Source organism: Schistocerca nitens, chromosome 1, assembly GCF_023898315.1.
Source record: "Schistocerca nitens isolate TAMUIC-IGC-003100 chromosome 1, iqSchNite1.1, whole genome shotgun sequence".
NCBI classification, from domain to species: domain Eukaryota; kingdom Metazoa; phylum Arthropoda; class Insecta; order Orthoptera; family Acrididae; genus Schistocerca; species Schistocerca nitens.
The window spans coordinates 39506308-39530773 of NC_064614.1; the positions used below are offsets into that span (position 1 = coordinate 39506308).

Genomic DNA, 24466 nt, shown 5'->3' on the forward strand with positions numbered 1-24466 from the left:
TGTGTTCATACAGAACTGCCAAAATTTAAACAATCTCTCAAAGATTATCTGACAGAGAAATCTTTTTATACTGTGGATGAATATGTGAAAGAAAATGTTTACCATCACTAAACTTATTGTGTCTAGAAGTAGTTCAATTGATTTTATTGTGCATTGAGCATTAGCACACTTTTGTAACAACAAATTGGCTGTACCTATATTTACTCTTGTAGGACTAATATCTGATTTAACTTTGTGCTCTTATCTTTAACCTTTATTTGAAACTCCTTTTTCTGTTAAATGGTTGTTATGTTATCTAGCTGACATTGTATCTGTTACTGTATTTATAGTATGTCTTACTTAAACTATGTACAATTTGGCATTGAATTGCTCTTTGTATTTATTGTAAGTTTAAATTGAAACCTGAACAATTTGACACGTTCCATATCCTTGTGATTGACTCACTAACTGGATCCATGGAACAAGAAATATATAAATAAATAAATAAATAAATATTAACTCTGGATTCTTTGTGGCTAAGAGGTCAAGTGTGTTGATAGAGACAATAAAAAACACCCAAACACACAAACACATTTCAAGCTTTCGCAACCCAAGGTTGCTTCATCAGGAAAGAGGGAAGGAGAGGGAAAGATGAAAGGATGTGGGTTTTAAGGGAGAGGGTAAGGAGTCATTCCAATCCTGGGAGCGGGAAGACTTACCTTAGGGGGAAAAAAGGACAGGTATACACTCGCACACACATTTATTTATTTATTTATTGTTCCGTAGATCCAGTTAGTGAGTCAATCACAAGGATATGGAACGTGTCGAATTGTACAGGTTTCAATTTAAACTTACAATAAATACAAGGGCAATTCAATGCCAAATTATACATAGTTTAAGTAAGACATACTATAAATACAGTAATAGATACAATGTCAGCTAGATACAAACCATTTAACAGAAAAAGGAGTTTCAAATAAAGGTTAAAGATAAGAGCACATTAAGTTAAATCAGATATTAGGCCTCCAAGAGTAAATACAGGTACAACCAATTTGTTGTTACAAGAAGTGTGCTAATGCTCAATGCACAATAAAATCAATTGAACTACTTCTGGACACAATAAGTTTAGTGATGGTATACATTTTCTTTCATATATTCATCCACAGTATAATAAGATTTCTCTGTCAGGTAATCTTTGAGAACTTGTTTAAATTTTGGCAGTTCTGTATGCACACATTTTATATGTAGTGGTAGTGCAATGAACAGCTTAATTCTGGAGTAGTAAACTCCTTTTTGTACCAGAGTGAGACGTTTCATTTCGAAATGTAGATTGTTTTTGTTTCTGGTGTTATAGCCATGGAATTTACTGTTGTCTTGGTAGATAGAATAATTTTTGCACACAAAGGTCAGCAAGGAAAAGTTATACTGTGAGGCAGTTGTTAGGATACCTATCTTTCGAAACAAGTGCCTGCAAGAGTGTCTTTGATGGACCCCACACATTATTCTGATTGCTTTTTTTTGGATGGGGAAAACTTTTTTTACAAGTGGATGGTTCCCCCAGAATATGATAGCATATGACATCAATGAGTGGAAGTAGCCGAAGTAGGCAACCTTAATGGTGTCAACTTCAGCCACTGAAGAAATTACCTGTAATGCAAATGTTGCCGAGCTAAGTTTTTTACATAGATGAAGAATGTGAACTGACCAATACATTTACTGTCTATGTAAGCACCAGGAATTTTGTATCTTCAACTTTCTGTATTGGTTGATCTCTACATTTTATGTTAATTTCATCGAGATTACTTTGTGATGTATGGAACCTAATATAATGAGTTTTATCTGCATTGAGTGAGAGACCATTTGAGATAACCAATTTTAGATGTCATTAAAAACAGTATTTGTAGTTTGTTCAAGATCATGATCAATCAAATCGTCAATTAGAATTGTGGTATCATTGGCAAACAGGGTAAATTTGCTGTTTGTCTCAGAACAAAGAGGAGGATCATTAATAAAGATGAGGAAAAGCAGTGGGCCCAAAACGGAGCCTTGAGGCACACCACATGTTATCGTGCTCCATTCAGACGAGGCAGGTTCTCCAGAAGAGCCATTTAGCATTACAGTCTGCGTCCGATCCTGTAGATATGATTGTAGTCACAAGCCAACAGTGCCACCTAAACCATAGTATTCTGCCTTTTTCAAAAGAATTTGGTGGTTTACACAGTCAAAGGCTTTCGTAAGATCACAAAAAATACCCACTGGAGACATTTTTTTGTTAATGGCTTCCAAAACTTGGTTGCTGAATGAGAATATTGCCTGTTCAGTACAAAGACCGGCACAAAAACCAAACTGATTTTTGCTTAAGATACTGTGGAAGTTGAGATGGTCTACAATCCTCCTGTGCATGAGTTTTTCTAGAATTTTCGAGAAGGTAGTTAATACACACATATCCAGTCTTTCAACTCCCGGGATTGGAATGACTCCTTACTCTCTCCCTTAAAACCCACATCCTTTCATCTTTCCCTCTCCTTCCCTCTTTCCTGATGAAGCAACCTTGGGTTGCGAAAGCTTGAAATTTGTGTTTGTGTTTGTATGTTTTTTATTGTCTCTATGAACATACCAACGCTTTCATTTAGACAGCATCTTTGTTTTTATATATAAAATTAAATATAGTATACATAAAACCAATAAAGACAAGAGACAAGCAAGAAAGTACACATTTCTTCAATCCTTAGCTCCTAGCATTTTTTCCTCTCTACTCTTGCTACAGCTTTACATGGTGTGCTTTCCTTTCTGCGAAAGAATCTATTGCCTCATCAAAGTTAGTCAAACATTTTGCTACATGATAAGTCGAAATGTCATTATCTAATATTGAAAAAGCTGTTAACACAAATAATACCCAAGACTGGTGTCGTTTCTCGATCTGATTATGTCTATTCTGTCACTGTCTGTTAGGTAAAACAAAATAGGCCTTTCTAATATTGCAGCAATTTTGTAACACACACCAAATAAACGAGACGGTTTTGGCACAAATGGCCATTTTTATAACACGACAGAATATAATTCATGAAGTACCAATATCAAATGCCTATTAGGCCTACTACCAGCAAAATGTTGTATGTTAGGAAATAATTTCACATTTCATTCATAGGCATGAGCTTCTCAAGCATGAGATCAAAAAGTAGTATTAAGAAATTTTTATATAAATTTGGAATCGTATTATTCTTCCATAATTTGTGTGGTGTCCCCATTTCTTCTCCTTCCTCGTTCTAACACAGTCTTGTCATCACCAGTTCTGTAGCTGTTCCCGCCATTGTCAAAATTTGTTTGCTGATTAACTTCACTAGCCCTGCCATAATCACAGGTTTGGTTATCACACGATTACTTTCCAGTTAGGCGTTATTACGTGTTGCTTACAGAATAGAATTTAATTAGCTGCTAGCCAGCAACTGTACAACTGGTCCTTACTGGTGTAGCGATCTAGCCAAAAAATTTTCTGTCAAAATTTCATTTTCTTGGATATACCGAGAAGATAATACGTAATCTTACTCACCTGTTGTTCCTGTCAGTTGTTAATTTTCATTCTGGTAGTCCGAATCTATGGATTTCGCTAGTAATTATAACAACGCTGATCATTTGCAAACCCAATCAACCACATAATCAGACAGCGATTGGCATTCATCCGTTCGGCTTTACTCCACTCAGCTCGTATAGCCCCATCCCCTTTTGTCTGCAGAAAGTTTATTTCTAGATGTGACGAGGATTCTCCTGGCAGAGACATCACGTACACTATGCACGCATTATAAAATCAACTTATGATTCATTCAGAAATCAACTTAAAAAGTGTTCAAAAACCAACAGGGAAGCGTTACAAAATCATATGAATAATCGATAGACAAATGTGCGCTGGATGCTAGGCGCTTTGTGAAACAAGTTTTTTTTTCATCAAGAATATGAATTTGGTGCCCCCTTTTCCCAGTGGCATCTAGCTGCTTGCTACGACTGCCTGTACAGCCAACAGCTACATTCCTGTAGCCAGAAGTGGGAGAATCTACTGCTCAAACACGACTCAATGGCGCATGCGCATGAGCCTGCTCGTAACTGCAAAAATGAATCTATTGTAAACAGTTGTGGCTTCATGCTCATCGGAGGCAGTTTGTTCTTATGAAGCATTGCATAGTCTTCCTAAAGCCTTTGACACATTTTGCTTTTGGCAGACGCTTGCATGAGCACTGTGTGTCATTGTTGTATACGGCGCATCTCCTTTGCAATTTAAGTTATTTTTGTTTTTTCTCTCGTTTCTGTTTTATTGTTGAAGTATTATTCTGCAGTAGTGGGATACAGTAATATCCTTTGTTAGAGTATCAGTTCTTACCAGTCAAAATTACAAAAATTTAACTGAAAACTAAAACAATGAAAAATTCCCGAGTTTTTCCCGGTTTTCTCCCAGATGAAAAAATTCACGAGTTTTTCCTGGATCTCCCGGTTTTCTCAGGTCATATACACCCTGACTGACTCCCCGAGCAGCTTACCAGCTATCAACCAGTGCTACCCTCACCATCCTTTGGTAGTGATCATCCAGGAGTCCATCTATGCCCTGGAACGGTCCAGTTTTTCAGTGGTGTTTGTCTGGGCCCCGGGTTGCATTGGAATCCCAGGAAATGAACTTGTCGACAGGCTGGCCAAACAGGTTACTTGGAAACCACTTCTGGAGATGGAATGGCATAACAATATGCACAACAAACTGTGAGTCATTAAGGAGACTACGAATGTGTGGAAGCCTTCCATGCGGGTGTAACCTCCCCCTCACTTGTCGACCTTAATGACAGTGAAAAATTAAACCGCGTGTACCTAATGGAAATTTGGGAAAGCAATCGTCACCGAAGTTAATCTGTCGGTAAAGAGGGAGGAATGGGTTACATCTAAATGAAAGGAAAAATGCAAATGAAACTGGTGGAAATCAATTTTGAAAAGGGGTAAAGTTAATAAAGAAAGTAAATGTGCGGCCGTTACGTTAACAATTAACTAGCGGTAATTAGATATTTGAGATTTGGGGAAAATCACGGTCGCCAGTCCTAAGGACAATTACTATAGTAACTGAAAAAGAAAAGTTATTACACATATAATTAGCACTAGAAGCGTGGCAACTGAAGGTTGACACGTGTAGTGTGAAAACTGAAAGTTTGTCAGAAGTAATAAATTTCGCTACACTCTGCCTTAATTTAGCAAAAGAATTAATAAAACCGGAAAATCGAAAGTTAATTTAGTGACTGAAGTTAATAGTGAGCTTTCTTTCTGAAGCACATCGAAATCCAGTAAAATACGGTTAGTCTTGGACTACCTCAACAATCATTTCAAAAGCAACTTGACTCTACGCAATTTAGAAACAAGAGATTTAACTTTGAACTTGAATTAAATGATTCTGAACAATTAACAATAGTAAAATTTAGTACGTACCAAGCTGAGCTGCTGTCACAGGTAAGCTAAAATATGCTAACAAAACTTGCACTCTTAATTTGTGCTCGTGTAATCTAAATATTGTAGCCAGCTATGAATACTTTAACTGAACTTTGAAATTAAAGCAGTGAAATCTAATTATATTATTTTAATGCTGGCGTTTGAATTTCAACGACACTCGGGTTCATTTCGGAAAAGGAAGGGACCCTGCTTGGCAATGCAATTGGGACAATGAGCAACAAAGGTTCATGCTAAGTTGCTGTAATTTTGCGAGGCAAATGGAACAATTTGAAAAGCTGAGGTCTGCCATACAGTTCTGAAACTTTACGTGCTTTTAGTGTTCCTTGTTGGTTGATTGAAGGTTTGAAGCCGTCGATCGAGGAGGTGGCGACAGTCACTCATTGTCGGCCGTCGCTGTTGCAGAAGCTGGATGCTGGCGCGCCTTCTTCTCGACACGGTCACCAGGCGAAACGGGCTCTTGATGTGCGCCAGCTAATGCTTCCCGTCCGCGACACCATGTCAGAAACTATTCATCGCAAGTCGAGCGCAATTGCATGCTGCCAAACCCCGAAAGCGCGGCAACTCGCAGGAGCTACACACAACACACCTGCGCCACTCGCTACTCCAGCCAGACTCTCTCTCTGCCCGCGCTCCACGCGGCAGAGTTCACACTACCAAAGATCCTACACACTTTGATTCTTCACACGACCTATCGATGTAATCGTTCGATAGCAGCTTTTCCTAGGCAAGACCCAGCGTAAAAATACAAATAATATTTACGAAACAAAGACATATATATATATATATATATATATATATATATATATATATATATATATATATATATATATATATATATATATATAAAGACAATTACAATATATAAAGGCACAGAAATGTCATATATTCAGGTAACAAAATAAGGAAAAAATTTACAGTACAATAGATGGAAATAGGAGGATATGCATTTCCGGCATTACACAGGCCTCTCGCAGGGACTCTGTGGTTCTCTGCCAGCTCCACATTGGCCACGATTGAGTCACCCACAGCTATCTTCTGCACTGTGAAGACCCACCTCAGTGTCGGTGCGGTGCCCGGTTGACAGTGGTTCATATTCTGGTGCACTGTCTTACTTTGACTGTCCTGTGATGAAATCTTCAGTTACTGGACTCGTTGTCACAAATTTTATCTGACAGCGCCTCATCAGCTGATTTTGTTTTATGTTTTGTACATGAGGATGGGTTTTATCATTTGATCTAAGTTTTAGCGCATGTCCTTTGTCCCTCTGTGTCCTCCACCCTAGTGCTTTTAGGGTGGAGGTTTTAATGTGTTGCAGAGTTGCAGGCTTCTCCTTTTTGTTCTCATGGTCAGCCAGTCATGGTAACCTGCTTTCTTGTTTTAATCTCTTCTACCTTTTTCTTGTGTCTGTCTCTGTGCTTTTCTTGTCCTCTTTTGTTCCTTAGTGTTTGTTGCCTTTCTGTGATTCTTGTCGTTTTTTCCTTCCTTTCAGTATTATGCCCTACATCTAATTTGTTTTATTCTATCCCTTGTATGATTGTTTTAACAGGAACAAGGGACCGATGACCAAGCAGTTTGGTTCCTTCCCCTCCCCCCCCCCCCCCCTCCACTCTCTTTTAAACCAGCCAACCAACAAAAATTGGATGTACATATTCAAAGCGTCAACACAAAGTTATTTCAGAACAGTCTTATCCACCCTAGTATCAAAATATACAATGCATTACCAGATACCATTAAACACAACAGAACATTGGTCACGTCAAATCTAAATTGAAGTCATACTTGGTTGATCACTGCTATTATACAGTGAATGAATATCTACAAAATTAAATTTTTCTATGTCAACCCGAAGTAGTCACACACAGAAGAACATTTCTATATTACCTCCCTATATATAGCACACAACATTTATTTATATCTAAAAACAAAGATGATGTGACTTACCACACATCTTTGTTTTTAGATATATTTTTCCCATGTGGAATGTTTCCCTCTATTATATAAAACATTTATTTGCGTATTCATCATTAACTGATATATTAATGTGTGTCATTTTATGTAAAAAGCTATAATAATATATAAAATTGTTACTATTAACATACAAATCTGTATATCTCTTGCACATTATGCAGCTGTAGATGAAATGGGATGATAAACAAACTGTCACAAAAACATTGAACCCTTACAGAAGCTGATGGTTACAAAAAATTAATAAACTCATGAAAGAATGTGTGCATGGTCAGTCGTAAAGGAAGTGGCTGGTCTGCAGAGACAGGTCGAGGATATAGAATCAGTGCGTAGTGGGAATGTCCGTGTTACTGATAAGTCGCATATATGTACAGTATTTAGTAATCACTTTCTGAATGTAGCAGGTGAACTAAATAGAAACGTAGTCCCAACAGGGAATCATATAGCGCTTGTAGAAAAAAGTGTTCCGAGACTGTTACCTGAAATGCTCCTCCATGATACTGACAAGAGGGAGATTGAGTTAATAATTAAATCACTAAAGACCAAGAACTCTCATGGATATGACGGGGTATCTAGCAGAATACTAAAGTATTGTTCTATGTATGTTAGCCCAGTACTTAGCCATATCTGTAACTTTTCTTTTAGGAGTGGTCGGTTTCCTGACCAATTAAAGTACTCGGTAGTGAAGCCACTTTATAAAAATGGAGACAGGGATAATGTTGACAATTATGGACCTATTTCTATGCCATTGGTGTTTGCTAAAGTTATTGAGAAGGTTGTATATACAAGGTTACTGGAGCATTTAAATTCACACAATTTGCTGTCAAATAGTCAGTTTGGTTTTAGAAATGGTTTAACAACTGAAAATGCTATATCCTCTTTTCTCTGTGAGGTTTTGGATGGATTAAATAAAAGGTTGTGAATGCTAGGTGTTTTCTTTGATTTAACGAAGGCTTTTGACTGTGTTGACCACAAAATATTACTGCAGAAATTGGACCATTATGGAGTATGGGGAGTAGCTTACAATTGGTTTGCCTCTTACTTTAAGAACAGAAAGCAGAAGGTAATTCTCCACAATATTGAGAGTGGTAGTGATGTTCAGTCCCAATGGGGCACTGTTAAGTGGGGCATTCCCCAAGGGTCGGTGCTGGGGCCACTGCTGTTTCTTATTTATATAAATGATATGCCTTCTAGTATTACAGGTGATTCAAAAATATTTCTGTTTGCTGATGACACCAGCTTGGCAGTGAAGGATATTGTGTGTAATATTGAAACATTATCAAATAATGTAGTTCATGAAATAAGTTTGTGGCTTGTGGAAAATAATTTGATACTAAATCACAGTAAGACTCAGTTTTTACAGTTTCTAACTCACAATTCAACAAGAACCAATATTTTGATCAGACAGAATGGGCATATTATAAGCGAGACGGAACAGTTCAAGTTCCTAGGCGTTCAGATAGATAGTAAGCTGTTGTGGAAAGCCCATGTTCAGGATCTTGTTCAGAAACTAAATGCTGTTTTATTTACCATTAGAACAGTATCTGAAGTAGTCTACTTCGCATATTTTCATACGCTTATGTCATATGGTATTATTTTTTGGGGTAATTCTTCTGATTCAAAAAGGGTATTTTTGGCTCAAAAATGGGCTGTTCGAACTATATGTGGTGTAAGTTCGAGAACCTCTTGTCGATCCCTATTCAATAGTCTGGGAATTCTGACATTGCCCTCACAGTATATATTTTCTTTAATGTCATTTGTTATTAGCAATATTAGCTTATTCCCAAGAGTTAGCAGCTTTCACTCAGTTAATACTAGGCAGAAAAATCAAATCTGCATGTGGAATGCACTTTCTTGACTCTTGTGCAGAAAGGAGTGCAGTATTCTGCTGCATCCATTTTCAATAAGCTACCACAAGAACTCAAAAATCTTAGCAGTAGGCCAAACACTTTTAAGTCTAAACTGAAGAGTTTCCTCATGGCTCACTCCTTCCATTCTGTCGAGGAGCTCCTGGAAGAGCTGAAAAATTAAGCAAATTCCAGTGTTACATTGTTGATTTTCTTTATTTAAACTTACGAATTGTCACCTGAATACGTTTCTTATATTTCATTTTATCTGTTTCTACTATCGTGTTATAATTTCATGTACTGACTCGTTCCATGACCACGGAGACTTCTCCTTAATTTGGTCACACGGAACAATAAATAAATAAATAAAGACCATATAGGCACTTGCCACTAGGAAAGAATTGCTTGACTATGACTGTTTTGTTGCTATTCAAAATACACTGTCGTTCATTGTAACTTCTAAGAAGAGTAGCACTCTGTTTTTCTTAAAATCTTCATAATTTTTTTTATCTGGTCCATTAAGTCATTTTAATTATATTGTCTGTATATATGATATAGGGAAAGTTAGGGGTAAAATAATTAATTTATAAATTACAGTAGTTATTAAGTGAAACTACATGATCCACAGAATGAAGGTATATAAGAATATAAAGTGATGTACTACACTTATTGTCTGCCTATGTATCTGACCGGTCAGTGCAGTCAGTTGCCATCAGAGGACCCATATTCGATTTCCAGTACTGCCAAGGATTTTTCCTTGGTGAGAGGACAGGTACAGGGTGCACTCAGTGTCATGAGCTGCTCGTCTGACTCGTAGCAGTTACAAGGTCAAGGAATATGACAACTACCAGGAGAGTGGTGTGCTGACTTCATGCCCCTCCTCGCTGCATCCGATGATACCAGTGGCAGGGGATGACACGGCAGTCGTTATGCGTGATTGGCCTGTCTAGGACTGGAATGTAGAACTTTACCTTTACCATTGCATTTACCTATTAGACTGTTTGTACATATGATATAACACAGGTTAGGGGTAACCTATAATTCCAGTAATTATTAAGTGAGACCACATGATCAGTACAATCAAAGTACATAATAATATGAAGTGTCTTAGAGCAGTGTTTGTAAATATCGTATAGAGCAAAGGGGTAACACTGTTAGTTTATAATTACAGTAGCTATTAAATGAGACTGCATGATTAACACAATCAACATAAAACATAATATAAATTGACTTAATACTTAGTTATATAATTAACAATATTCTATAAATCGGGTTTACTTATTATGATGTTCCAGAAATTCAGAGAGAGAATAGAAACAGTGGTCAAGCAAGAACTGTTTCAACTTTACTTTAAATGTATTTAATTTCGGTATACATTTTAAGTAAGAAGGCACATGGTTATGTAACATACCTCCAATATGATATTCTCCTCTTTTGCATAAGTTCTGAACTTAATGTGTTTACATGTAGGTTAAGCTTCTGTGTAGTTTCGTATGAGTGTAAGTCACAGTTATCTTTGAATCTCAACACCAAAATATAATTAATGTAGAGTAATGAAATTTTGGGAATACATTTGTCTAGGTAACATATTTAAGTGATCAACATAGCAAGATCACAGATTAGTGTAAGTGTGAGAAACGCCATTGCACATGTGAAATTCTGTTACGCTAATAACCATTGTAACTGCCAGATTGTTGAATGCGAGCATACAAATGTGCATGCATTGTGTCATATAGGAATGGATGTCATTTTGTGGAATGGAGTTCCATGCCTTGGACAATACAGCAATGGTTAATGCTGGTTGTGGATGATGCCAGAGTTTCCATCCAATGATGCCCCATATGTGCTCAATTGGAAACAGATTTGGTGATTGAGCAGGCCAAGGCAACATGTTGACACACTGTAGAGCATGTTGGTTTGCAACAAGGGTATGTGGGCAAGGGTTATCCTGTTGGAAAACACCCCCTGGAATACTGTTCGTGAATGGTAGGACAACTGGTCGATCACCAACTGACATACAAATTTAGAGTCAGGGTTTGTGGTGTAACCATACGAGTGCTGAAATCACACCCCAGGCTATAACTCCAGATGTAGGTCTGTTGTGTATAGGCCACAAACAGGTTGATTGCAGAGGCTCACCTGGTCTCCTTCTAACTAAGACAGGCCATCACTGGCACCAAGGCTGCTCCACCCTGCAGTGAGCTCTCACTTGACACGACTGAAGTTGCAAACGGCAGTGTTTTGGGGACAGTGGAATGCATGCTACAGGGAACCTGACCCCATGCTGTGAGTCATTTATCAGCAGTGCTTTATTTAAGAAGGCTGTTAATCTTCTAAGGAACATTTTTGTCATAATTTTGTTTGAGCTTCACAAAACTGAAACTGGGCCGTAATTAGCAACTTCACATGTGGCATGCTTCTTATGCAGAGGTGCTACTTTTGCAGTGTTTAGTCTAACCTGAAATACATAATTCTCAAATGATGAATTTACTATGTGTGGTAGTGGTTCTCAATAAATATTGCACTAGGGTTGTCACGGCTGCAAAATACTAACGCGAATTCTTTACAGACGAATGGAAAAACTGGTAGAAGCGGACCTCGGGGAAGATCAGTTTGGATTCCGTAGAAATGTTGGAACACGTGAGGCAATACTAACCTTACGACTTACCTTAGAAGAAAGATTAAGAAAAGGCAAACCTACGTTTCTAGCATTTGTAGACTTAGAGAAAGCTTTTGACAATGTTAACTGGAATACTCTCTTTCAAATTCTGAAGGTGGCAGGGGTAAAATACAGGGAGCGAAAGGCTATTTACAATTTGTACAGAAACCAGATGGCAGTTATAAGAGTCGAGGGGCATGAAAGGGAAGCAGTGGTTGGGAAAGGAGTGAGACAGGGTTGTAGCCTCTCCCCGATGTTATTCAATCTGTATATTGAGCAAGCAGTAAAGGAAACAATAGAAAAATTCGGAGTAGGTATTAAAATTCATGGAGAAGAAGTAAAAACTTTGAGGTTCGCCGATGACATTGTAATTCTGTCAGAGACAGCAAAGGACTTGGAAGAGCAGTTGAACGGAATGGACAGTGTCTTGAAAGGAGGATATAAGATGAACATCAACAAAAGCAAAACGAGGATAATGGAATGTAGTCAAATTAAATCGGGTGATGCTGAGGGGATTAGATTAGGAAATGAGACACTTAAAGTAGTAAAGGAGTTTTGCTATTTAGGGAGTAAAATAACTGATGATGTTCGAAGTAGAGAGGATATAAAATGTAGACTGGCAATGGCAAGGAAAGCGTTTCTGAAGAAGAGAAATTTGTTAACATCGAGTATAGATTTAAGTGTCAGGAAGTCGTTTCTGAAAGTATTTGTATGGAGTGTAGCCATGTATGGAAGTGAAACATGGACGATAACCAGTTTGGACAAGAAGAGAATAGAAGCTTTCGAAATGTGGTGCTACAGAAGAATGCTGAAGATAAGGTGGGTAGATCACGTAACTAATGAGGAGGTATTGAATAGGATTGGGGAGAAGAGAAGTTTGTGGCACAACTTGACTAGAAGAAGGGATCGGTTGGTAGGACATGTTTTGAGGCATCAAGGGATCACAAATTTAGCATTGGAGGGCAGCGTGGAGGGTAAAAATCGTAGAGGGAGACCAAGAGATGAATACACTAAGCAGATTCAGAAGGATGTAGGTTGCAGTAGGTACTGGGAGATAAAGAAGCTAGCACAGGATAGAGTAGCATGAAGAGCTGCATCAAACCAGTCTCAGGACTGAAGACCACAACAACAGGGTTGATTATAGCACCCAGTATATCATCAGTGCCCACTGAATGTTTAGTAGGCAATGTGTTTGCACTTTTTTGTGCCTCTCCCTCCCACCTGCTCCCCCCCCCTCCCCCCCCCCCCTCTCTCTCTCTCTCTCTCTCTCTCTCTCTCTCTCTCTCTCTCTCTCTCTCTCTCTTTCACTTTTACTCTCTTATTGTACAGCTGCTTACCATGATGTGTATTTATATACTTTTGGTCTCCCTCTACAATTTTTACCCTCCACGCTGCCCTCCAATGCTCAATTTGTGATCCCTTGATGCCTCAGAACATGTCCTACTAACCGGTCCCTTCTTTTTGTCAAGTTGTGCCACATACTCCTCTTCTCCCCAATTATATTCAATACTTCATCATTAGTTATGCGATCTACCCATCTAACCTTCAGCATTCTTCTGTAGCACCACATTTCAAAAGCTTCTATTCTCTTCTTGTCCAAACTATTTATCATCCATGTTTTACTTCCATACATGGCTACACTCCATACAAATACTTCCAGAAACGACTTCCTGACACTTAAATCTATACACGATGTTAACAAATTTCTCTTCTTCAGAAACGCTTTCCTTGCCATTGCCAGTCTACATTTTATATCTTCTCTACTTTGACCATCATCAATTATTTTGCTCCCTAAATAGCAAAACTCCTTTACTACTTTAAGTGTCTCATTTCCTAATCTAATTCCCTCAGCATCACCTGACTTAATTCGACCACATTCCATTATCCTCATTTTGCTTTTGTTGATGTTCATCTTATACCCGCCTTTCAAGACACTGTCCATTCCGTTCAACTGCTCTTCCAAGTCCTTTGCTGTCTCTGACAGAATTATAATGTCATCGGTGAACCTCAAAGTTTTTATTTATTCTCCATGGATTTTAATACCTGAACTTTTCTTTTGTTCCCTTTACTGCTTGCTCAATATACAGATTGAATTGCCTCAGGGAGAGGTTACAACCCTGTCTCACTCCCTTCCCAACCACTGCTTCCCTTTCATGTCCCTCGACTCTTATAACTGCCATCTGCTTTCTGTACAAATTGTAAATAGCCTTTGGCTCCCTGTATTTTACCCCTTCAACCTTCAGAATTTGAAAGAGAGTATTCCAGTCAACATTGTCAAAAGCTTTCTCTAAGTCTACAAATGCCAGAAATATAGGTTTGCCTTTCCTTAAGTTGTAGGGTCTGTATTGCCTCACGTGTTCCAACATTACTGTGGAATCCAAACTGGTCTTCCCCTAGGTTGGCTTCTATCAGTTTTTTCATTCATCTGTAAAGAATTCGCATTAGTATTTTGCAGCTGTGACTTATTAAACTGATAGTTTGGTAATTTTCACATCTGTCAACACCTGCTTTCTTTGGGATTGGAATTATTATATTCTTCTTGAAGTCTGAGGGTATTTCGCCTGTCTCATAGATCTTCAGATGGTAGAGTTTTGTCAGGACTGGCTCTCCCAAGGCTGTCAGTAGTTCTAATGAAATGTTGTCTACTCCCAGGTCCTTGTTTCGACTTAGGTCTTTCAGTGCTCTGTCAAACTCTTCACGCAGTATCGTATCTCCCATTTCATCTTCATCTGCATCCTCTTCCATTTCCATAATATTGTCCTCAAGGACATCGCGCTTGTATAGACCCTCTATATACTCCTCCCACCATTCTGCTTTCCCTTCTTTTCTTAGAACTGGGTTTCCATCTGAGCTCTTGATATTCATACAAGTGGTTCTCTTTTCTCCAAAGGTCTCTTTAATTTTCATGTAGGCAGTATCTATCGTACCACTAGTGAGTTAAGCCTCTACATCCTTACATTTGTCCTCTAGCCATCCCTGCTTAGCCATTTTGCACTTCCTGTCGATCTCATTTTTGAGACATCTGTATTCCTTTTTGCCTGCTTCATTTACTGCATTTTTATATTTTCTCCTTTCATCAATTAAGTTCAATATTTCTTCTGTTCCCCTAGGAGTTCTACTAGCCTCCGTCTTTTTACCTACTTGATCCTCTGCTGCCTTCACTACTTCATCCCTCAGAGCTACCCATTCTTCTTCTACTGTACTTGTTTCCCCCATTCCTTTCAATTGTTCCCTAATGCTCTCCCTGAAACTCTGTACAACCTCTGGTTCTTTCAGTTTATCCAGGTCCCATCTCCTTAAATTCCCACCTTTTTGCAGTTTCGTCAGTTTTAATTTACAGTTCATAACCAATAGATTGTGGTCAGAGTCCACATCTGCCCCTGGAAATGTCTTACAATTTAAAACCTGGTTCCTAAATCTCTCCCTTACCATTATATAATCTATCTGATACCTTCTATATACTGGTGTTTGAAAACTAATGCTCGAAAGCATTAGTCGTTTGTCTGGGCTCAGTTAGTTTATTGTTAATTTTAATCGGCTCTATATTACTGTGATTAATTGATCTTGCACCTGTTTCTCTTTTTATAACTTGCTTTGTTGCTTTAGTTTTATACCTAAAATTGCACATTAGTTTGTCATTTTCTAGTTTTTTTGTATTTGAAATAACTGGTGTTAGTATTCGTTTGTATTTTTCGAAGTAAACAACAAAATCAGCCTTCGTGTTGAGCTCGGAATATTCTTATTTTGGCATGATAACTTCATCACATTTGTGATAACTTTATCACTTTTGTGACCTACCTGTCTGTTAGCTTTTTTGAACATAGCTACCTATAGTTCTTTGCTTGTGACAAACTGTTTAACAAAATGCTTATATGTGGCCATAAACTTATATTTGTCATTGGTCTCATTTCATCTCTTCATGAGAAAATAAAAGTATTACACTTCTTTAATATTTAAAGTCCTTACGGTGCTTCACATTCCATGGAGTTTTGAGTTTACTGCAACATTAATTGTAAGAATTGAGCGTAATGATAATTAAAACATATGTTTACGACTGATGCGTTACAGGCATATTAACAATAAATCTCATACTTGCAATAAATGCTCATATTTGCATATTTGAAATAAATACTTATAATCAGTGCTTTGATATCATTAATTTTCATTTGTGAAGTTTTCATAGCTGAATAGTCAATTGTCTGTTGTTTTCTAACAGTTGCCACAGGTTATAAGCAACAGTGTGAGGAAAATACACAGTGTTCAAAGACATTTGGTGACTCTGCATACTGCTATGGGGGACAGTGTGTTTGCTCAAAAAATTACCATTTTGCTGATCGAAAGTGTATAAGAAATAAAGGTAAGTAAAAGTATAGCAACGTCTACTGTCACTTAAGAATTTATGTATGACTCGACATCATTTTGTAATTTCCTTTTTCAGATTTGGATAACCAATGCAATTCAAGTAGTGAATGCTACATCGGTGAGAATCTTGGATATCGAGTAAGCTGTCAGTCAAATAGGTGCCGTTGCAATGAAGGATATATTAGAAAAGACAATACATGCATAGGTAATTTTCTTAGATCTCCTGATTTTTAATCACAATTGTCTCATAACCCAAAATAGTCAATGAAATACAGACATTTTAGGTTAGGCTTTACCACGATTGATATCCATGAAATCATGGTTTGTTATGAATGTCAGTTGAAACAATGAATCACTACAATCAATCACAATTTATTTTATTTCCACTACACATTTTAGTGGGTTAACCTTCCATCATTAAGTGATTTTATGTCAATTAGTAAGACATGCTTGTACCAGAATCAGAACCTTTACTATTTATAGAATGAAACAGGCTCTATTTTTTATACATAGTTACAGACACACATAATTTTGAATATATCTAGTTACATATCTACATAATTACAGACATATAGTCATGGATTTTAAATTTTAACCTTTCATTTTAACCTTGCTTGTACAGCTTTTACAAAACCTTTGGTACTGTCTCCAGTGGTCACAGGCTCCTTATGCCAATTAATAAGATGCAACAGGAAAATGAACCTGTGACTACTGGAGTTAGTGGCATAGCTTACCCAAAATTCAAACACACAATACATGAGATGAGGTATTGGCAGAAGTAAACCTGTGAGTGTCCGGTTATGAGTCATGCTTAGATGGTTTAGTCAGTAGAGCACTTACCCGTAAAGGGCAAAGGTCCCAGGTTCAAGTCCCGATCTGGCACATGGTTTTAATCTGCCAAGAAGTTTAGATACATACATGTCTAATTAATTTACATAGATCCACCTGAAATGTTAGGTTTGGCCCTCCAGTACAAGTAGTGAAAATAAAAATAATTATGATTAGCTACAGTTACTTGTAGTTTCAATTGGTTATCTGTAATTATAAACTATACACACATGAATGAAAACGGAGGTCCTCAGTGATGGGGTTGAGTATTTGAAACCATCCACACAGTGTTGTATGTTAGGATCCCAGGTGTCACACCCTGCAGCCATTCCATTAACTGGACCCTCATTTGAGAGTAATCAATGAAAAATAATTTCTTGTGATGCTCTAGAGCCTTGAAAATAATGGTGTTATTATGAGCAGTTGGTTAAGATCCATTCCTGATGTGCTGAAGGGTGGGTTCGAATCTCATCAGGAGCTTTAAATTTTTATTTTTAAATCTTCATTGAAATGACTTTGGCATTATTTTCATTGAATTAAATTGTTTATATGAAACTGTTTATTTCTAATCCTTGCCACTTTATTTGAATCATCAAATTAACTTTTTTATTTGCTCAAATTTTTTCTGCAGCTCATCCTTTTTCATTTCTAATCTTTCTGTGTATGATTTTAATTATTTTTAATTATCTATCACAATTTTTAGGTGTTGAAAATGTTGATCCATCAGTTAAAAACAAAAGATGAATTAATCTATTTATATTGGCTGTGCAGTGGTGTCAAAGAACATACTTTTCCTTACAAATTGTAATGTTTTATGGTAATCATCATACATACATAAGTAATATAAATTCTTGTTGCACTATGGACAGAAATAATGCAGATGAAAATTTAAATAAATGGATCCGCAATAAAATGAAATCAATTCAAAATGAGGAATATAAATAATTAATGAATGCAATATCATGGACAAGAATGTAAAGTGATGAAAAGCAAGAAATTAAATTAAAGTTAATACATAAAATAATTAAAATCACATGCACAAATATAAAAAAAAATGAAAAAAAGAGTGATTGGAAGAAGAAATGAAAGCAAATGAAAGAGTAAATGCAATGTTTAAAACACTGTGATAAATTATTAGAAATAAAAAATTAAATTTAGACCCACTGAATGAATAAAAATAATGATCAAAGTCATTTCAATAAAGGTTTAAAAATAAAAATTTAAAAGGGCCAGAAAGGATTCAAATCCACAATCTTTAGTATGTCAAGAGTTGATCTTAAACATCTATACTATGCCACTGCTGTGTGAACACTGTTAATTTTAAGGCTGTAGAGCATCACATAAAATTATTTTACATCAATTACTTGCAAACGAGGGCCCACTTTCATGAATGACTGTTGGGTGTGGTACCTGTAACCCTGACGTACACGACCATATATATGGTTTGAAAAAGTTCATCCTTGAGGACTTCCCTTTCTTAGCACTTATAGAACCTCGAACAACTTTGCAATAGGTTACAGTGGCATAAAAAGAGTTAAGTGATGAACTAAGAGTTGCATGAATGGTGAAGGGAAACTGGTACGTTTGTTATTGCATTAGAAATTGCATTGCCTTTAAATGTGTGTGTAGGCACATATGAACATTTTCGGCAAGATACAATAGGTTAGTTTGAGCAAGCAATTATTTATTTTGCTCGCATTAAGTAGTGAAGTTATAGTTTTATTAAGCGTTCCCAGTGTTATGTTGCATACATTGCAGCACTGGGAACAGTCAACTGGTATAAAATTACGTGATCAATTGTTTATCCACTATGGCAGATCTGACAAATTTAGGTACACAGAGGAATGAAATATATATCTAAAACATTATATTCAGGTGGTGCTCAACAGCTTCTAAAAGTCTTTAAAAACCACTTGTTGCCATATTGTTGACATAAAGTACTCACCGGACAATACATACAAGTCATCATCCAAATGAGACAAGTGTTTTGTGATTACATAAACCAAATCAGTACTCCACAATCCACATGACAGTGCGCAGCGAAGTGTACTTCTGATACCACTGCATGAACCCCCTTCCTTGTTTGAATTGCAAATGGCATGTGGGAAGAATGATTGTTGGTAAACCTCTGCATTAGCTCTAATTTCTCGAATTTTCTCATTGTAATCACTTTGTGAGACATATGTGGGAGGAAGTAATACATTGTCCAACTCTTCCGGAATGTATTATCTCAGAATTCCATGATGCATACCACGTCTTTTGTCATGTCTACCGCTGGAGCTTTCGAACATCACTATAATACTCCCACACCAACTAAACGACCATGTGACAAAATGTCACATCTTCATTGAATCTTTCCTATCTCTTCTATTAAGGCTACGAGGTAAGGTCCCAGAGTGATCAGCAATACTCGAGAATTGGTTGAAAACTGATTTGTAGGCCTCTTCTTTCATGGATGAGCTACATTTCCTTAAAACTCTTCCTATGAATCGCAGTCTACCATCTGTTTTATTTGGTCATTCAGCTTATGGTTATTCCCAGACATTTTACAGTAGATATTGTATCGAGCAATTTTTCATTAATTGTGTAGTCACATAGCAGTGGGTGTCTCCTCCTATGTGTGTGCAATATGTTACATTTATTTATGTTTAGGGTCAACTGCCAGACCCTGCACCATGCATTTGTTCTCTGCAGATCCTTTTGCAAATTGCTACAGTCTTCTGCCATCATTACCTTCTTGTAGACAACTGCTTCATCTGCAAATAGTCTTATGGAGCTTCTGACATTTTCTACTACATCATTTATATATACCGTAAACAGTAAAGGTCCTACCACACTTCTTTGGAGTGTTCCTGAAATTACCTTCACATCTGTCTATTTTGTTCCGTTAAGAATGACCTGTTGAGTTCCCTCTGCAAGGAAGTTTTTAATCCAGTCGCAAATCTGGTCTGATACCCAGCATGCTCATATTTTTTCCCCTAAATGGCAGTGTGGGATGGTGTCAAATGCCTTCCTGAAGTCAGGGCATCAACTCGAGTGTTGATGTCTACGGCACTATGGATCTTATGAAGGAACAGAGCAAGCAGAGTTTTCCAAGCTTTCTGTTTGTGCAATCTATTTCTATTTTTATGGAGGAAATTTTCACTCTCCAAAATGTATTCCATAATCCTACAACAGATTGACTTCAGTGATATACGCCTATAATTATGGGAATCTATCATATGACCCTTCTTGAAACATGAATGATCTGCACTTTCTTACAGTAGCTAGGTACCCTTCATTGCTCCAGCAACCTACAATAAACTGATGCTAGCAGAGGAGCAAATTTCATACAATCTCTGAAGAATCTCACGAGTCTCTCACCTAAAAAAAAAAAGCTCCATGTGCAAGACACATATCCTCCATTATCCTAGTAGCCCACGCCTACTACAGTAGTACAAGTTTATATGCCAACTAGCTCTGCAGATGATGAAGAAATTGATGAAATGTATGATGAGATACAAGAAATTATTCAGGTAGTGAAGGGAGATGAAAATTTAATAGTCATGGGTGACTGGAATTCGACAGTAGGAAAAGGAAGAGAAGGAAACGTAGTAGGTGAATATGGATTGGGGCTAAGAAATGAGAGAGGAAGCCGCCTGGTAGAATTTTGCACAGAGCATAACTTAATCATAGCTAACACTTGGTTCAAGAATCATGAAAGAAGGTTGTATACATGGAAGAACCCTGGAGATACTAAAAGGTTTCAGATAGATTATATAATGGTAAGACAGAGATTTAGGAACCAGGTTTTAAATTGTAAGACATTTACAGGGGCAGATGTGGACTCTGACCACAATCTATTGGTTATGAACTGTAGATTAAAACTGAAGAAACTGCAAAAGGTGGGAATTTAAGGAGATGGGACCTGGATAAACTGAAAGAACCAGAGGTTGTACAGAGTTTCAGGGAGAGCATTAGGGAACAATTGAAAGGAATGGGAGAAAGAAATACGGTAGAAGAAGAATGGATAGCATTGAGGAATGAAATGGTGAAGGCAGCAGAGGATCAAGTAGGTAAAAAGACGAGGGCTAGTAGAAATCCTTGGGTAACAGAAGAAATATTGAATTTAATTGATGAAAGGAGAAAATATAAAAATGCAGTAAATGAAGCAGGCAAAAAGGAATACAAACGTCTCAAAAATGAGATCGACAGGAAGTGCAAAATGGCTAAGCAGGGATGGCTAGAGGACAAATGTAAGGATGTAGAGGCTTGTCTCACTAGGGGTAAGATAGATACTGCCTACAGGAAAATTAAAGAGACCTTTGGAGAGAAGAGAACCACTTGTATGAATATCAAGAGCTCAGATGGAAACCCAGTTCTAAGCAAAGAGGGGAAGGTAGAAAGGTGGAAGGAGTATATAGAGGGTTTATACAAGGGAGATGTACTTGAGGACAATATTATGGAAATGGAAGAGGATGTAGATGAAGACGAAATGGGAGATAAAATACTGCGTGAAGAGTTTGACAGAGCACTGAAAGACCTAAGTCGAAAGAAGGCCCTGGGAGTAGACAACATTTCATTAGAACTACTGACAGCCTTGGGAGAGCCAGTCCTGACAAAACTCTACCATCTGAAGATCTATGAGACAGGCGAAATACCCTCAGACTTCAAGAAGAATATAATAATTCCAATCCCAAAGAAAGCAGGTGTTGACAGATGTGAAAATTACCAAACTATCAGTTTAATAAGCCACAGCTGCAAAATACTAACACGAATTCTTTACAGACCAATGGAAAAAATGATAGAAGCCAACCTAGGGGAAGATCAGTTTGGATTCCATAGAAATGTTGGAACACGTGAGGCAATACTGACCCTACAACTTAAGGAAAGGCAAACCTACATTTCTAGCATTTGTAGACTTAGAGAAAGCTTTTGACAATGTTGACTGGAATACTCTCTTTCAAATTCTGAAGGTCGAAGGGGTAAAATACAGGGAGCAAAAGGCTATTTACAATTTGTACAGAAACCAGATGGCAGTTATAAGAGTCGAGGGACATGAAAGGGAAGCAGTGGTTGGGAAGGGAGTGAGACAGGGTTGTAACCTCTCCCTGAGGCAATTCAATCTGTATATTGAGCAAGCAGTAAAGGGAACAAAAGAAAAGTTCAGGTATTAAAATCCATGGAGAATAAATAAAAACTTTGAGGTTCACCGATGACATTATAGTTCTGTCAGAGGCAGCAAAGGACTTGGAAGAGCAGTTGAACGGAATGGACAGTGTCTTGAAAGGAGGGTATAAGATGAACATCAACAAAAGCAAAACGAGGATAATGGAATGTAGTCGAATTAAGTCGGGTGATGCTGCAGAAATTAGATTAGGAAATGAGACACTTAAAGTAGTAAAGGAGTTTTGCTATTTGGGGAGCAAATAACTGATGATGGTCGAAGTGGAGAGGATATAAAATGTAGACTGGCAATGGAAAGGAAAGCGTTTCTGAAGAAGAGAAATTTGTTAACATCGAGTACGGATTTAAGTGTCAGGAAGTCGTTTTTGAAAGTATTTGTATGGAGTGTAGCCATGTATGGAAGTGAAACATGGACAATAAATAGTTTAGACAAGAAGAGAATAGAAGCTTTCGAAATGTGGTGCTACAGAAGACTGCTGAAGATTTGATAGGTAAGTCACATAACTAATGAGGAGGTATTGAATAGAATTGAGGATAAAAAGGAGTTTGTGGCACAACTTGAGTAGAAGAAGGAATCGGTTGGTAGGACATGTTCTGAGGCATCAAGGAATCACTAGTTTAGTTTTGGAGGGCAGCATGAAGGGTAAAAATCGTAGAGGGAGACCAAGAGATGAATACACTAAGCAGATTCAGAAGGATGTAGGCTGCAGTAGGTACTGGGAGATGAAGAGGCTTGCACAGGATATAGTAGCATGGAGAGATGCATCAAACCAGTCTCAGGACTGAAGACAACAACAACAACAACAACAACAACCTAGTAGCTGATTCCTGAATATAATGCATTCCTGACCTATTAAAGGGCAACCTACAATTCTCCTCCTGATAGTGGAGATCAAGAAATTCGCGACTGATACTGTCACAGAACCATCTGAGACTTTGCATTAGACTTTCCATTCTATTCCAAACCAGAGGACCATGATCAACACTGGGTATGCTGCTACAGATACTGAGCTTCATCTGCACCCCATGTGCGATGCTATCTGCTTTCACCAGATCAGCCATCCACCAAAAGGAACAAGGGATGGCCTCAGAACCTGACATGAACCACAGTTTTCAACTGGTTGCACCCAGTGAGCTCAATAGTTGCTGGCAGAGCCTTCTCCACATCTCTAATGAGATCTCCAGCAAACATTCCAAGTGCACACTGGCATTCTTTCCCAATCTGCCCACTATTAACCTGAGAGCTCCACAGCCCACCTAACATTCGAGATCCGGTCTCAAGGGGTCTCTTGCTTGCTAGAGAAGAGGATGATGCACATCCAGCTGGAGGACAGGGACCAGCGTCTCCAGCGGGTAGGGAGCCAATGCTCCCTAAGTGAGAATGGTTGAAGCACCAGAAGGACCCCCAACTGCCTGGAGGGCAGGTATTAGCAGGTGGCTCTGTTGATATGCGACATTGTCCAGCATCTTGCACTCCTGGATTTTTTTCTCGCACTTAAAAATAAAGCAATCTGGTGAGCAGGGAAAGTGGAGCTCTCGGCTATTTACCCAGATGGGGAAGGGGCAAAAAGAACATTTGCATGAAAAGGATGACCACAATCCCTGCAGACAGGCATAGCAATGCTACAGGAAGACTTATGTCTGAGCATCTTCCATCTGAAGCATCTCATAGGAGCTGGAACATAATGTTTCTTGTCTCACCAGTTGACCAACACCTTGACCTTCTCAGGTAACATATCACCCTCCTAAGCCAAGATGGAGGCCCTGGTAGCAACTCTGTTTTCCCTTGGTCCCCTATGGACACAACGGATGAAATGGACATCCTGTCACTCTAAGTTGCCCTGCAGCTCATCACCAGACTGCAAATGGAGATCATGATGAAAGATGATGCCCTGGACCATATTGTGATTCTTGTGGAGGGGTGACAGTCACAGGTATGTCACCCTATTTTTTACAAGAGAGTAGGGTTGTGACTGGGCAGGAGATGACATTTCAATCAGGAGGGAACTGCTCATCATCTTAGAGATGGCTGCAACTTCCCCTTATTTGTCTTCAATGTATTTGACAAAAAATAAAGCTTTGTGCCAAAAAGGTATTCCCATTGGACTTGACACAAACCAGGTATTGGGGAGAGTACCGTTATCCTTGTCATCTAGTCCTACATTCCTCCCACGGCATGGCCAGG

The 24466-nt window shown here is 38.1% G+C and overlaps 1 protein-coding gene across 2 annotated transcripts in view; it reads left to right on the top strand.

The window, feature by feature from the left end:
• Positions 1–24466, top strand: part of LOC126240936 (rh5-interacting protein-like) — a 155098-nt gene that overhangs the window by 108288 nt on the left and 22344 nt on the right. For both annotated transcript variants that reach the window (XM_049947965.1, XM_049947964.1), the window contains exons 4-5: positions 16142–16282; positions 16364–16492. In XM_049947965.1, the coding sequence (XP_049803922.1) occupies positions 16142–16282; positions 16364–16492 (270 nt within the window). The remainder of the gene's footprint in view (positions 1–16141; positions 16283–16363; positions 16493–24466) is intronic.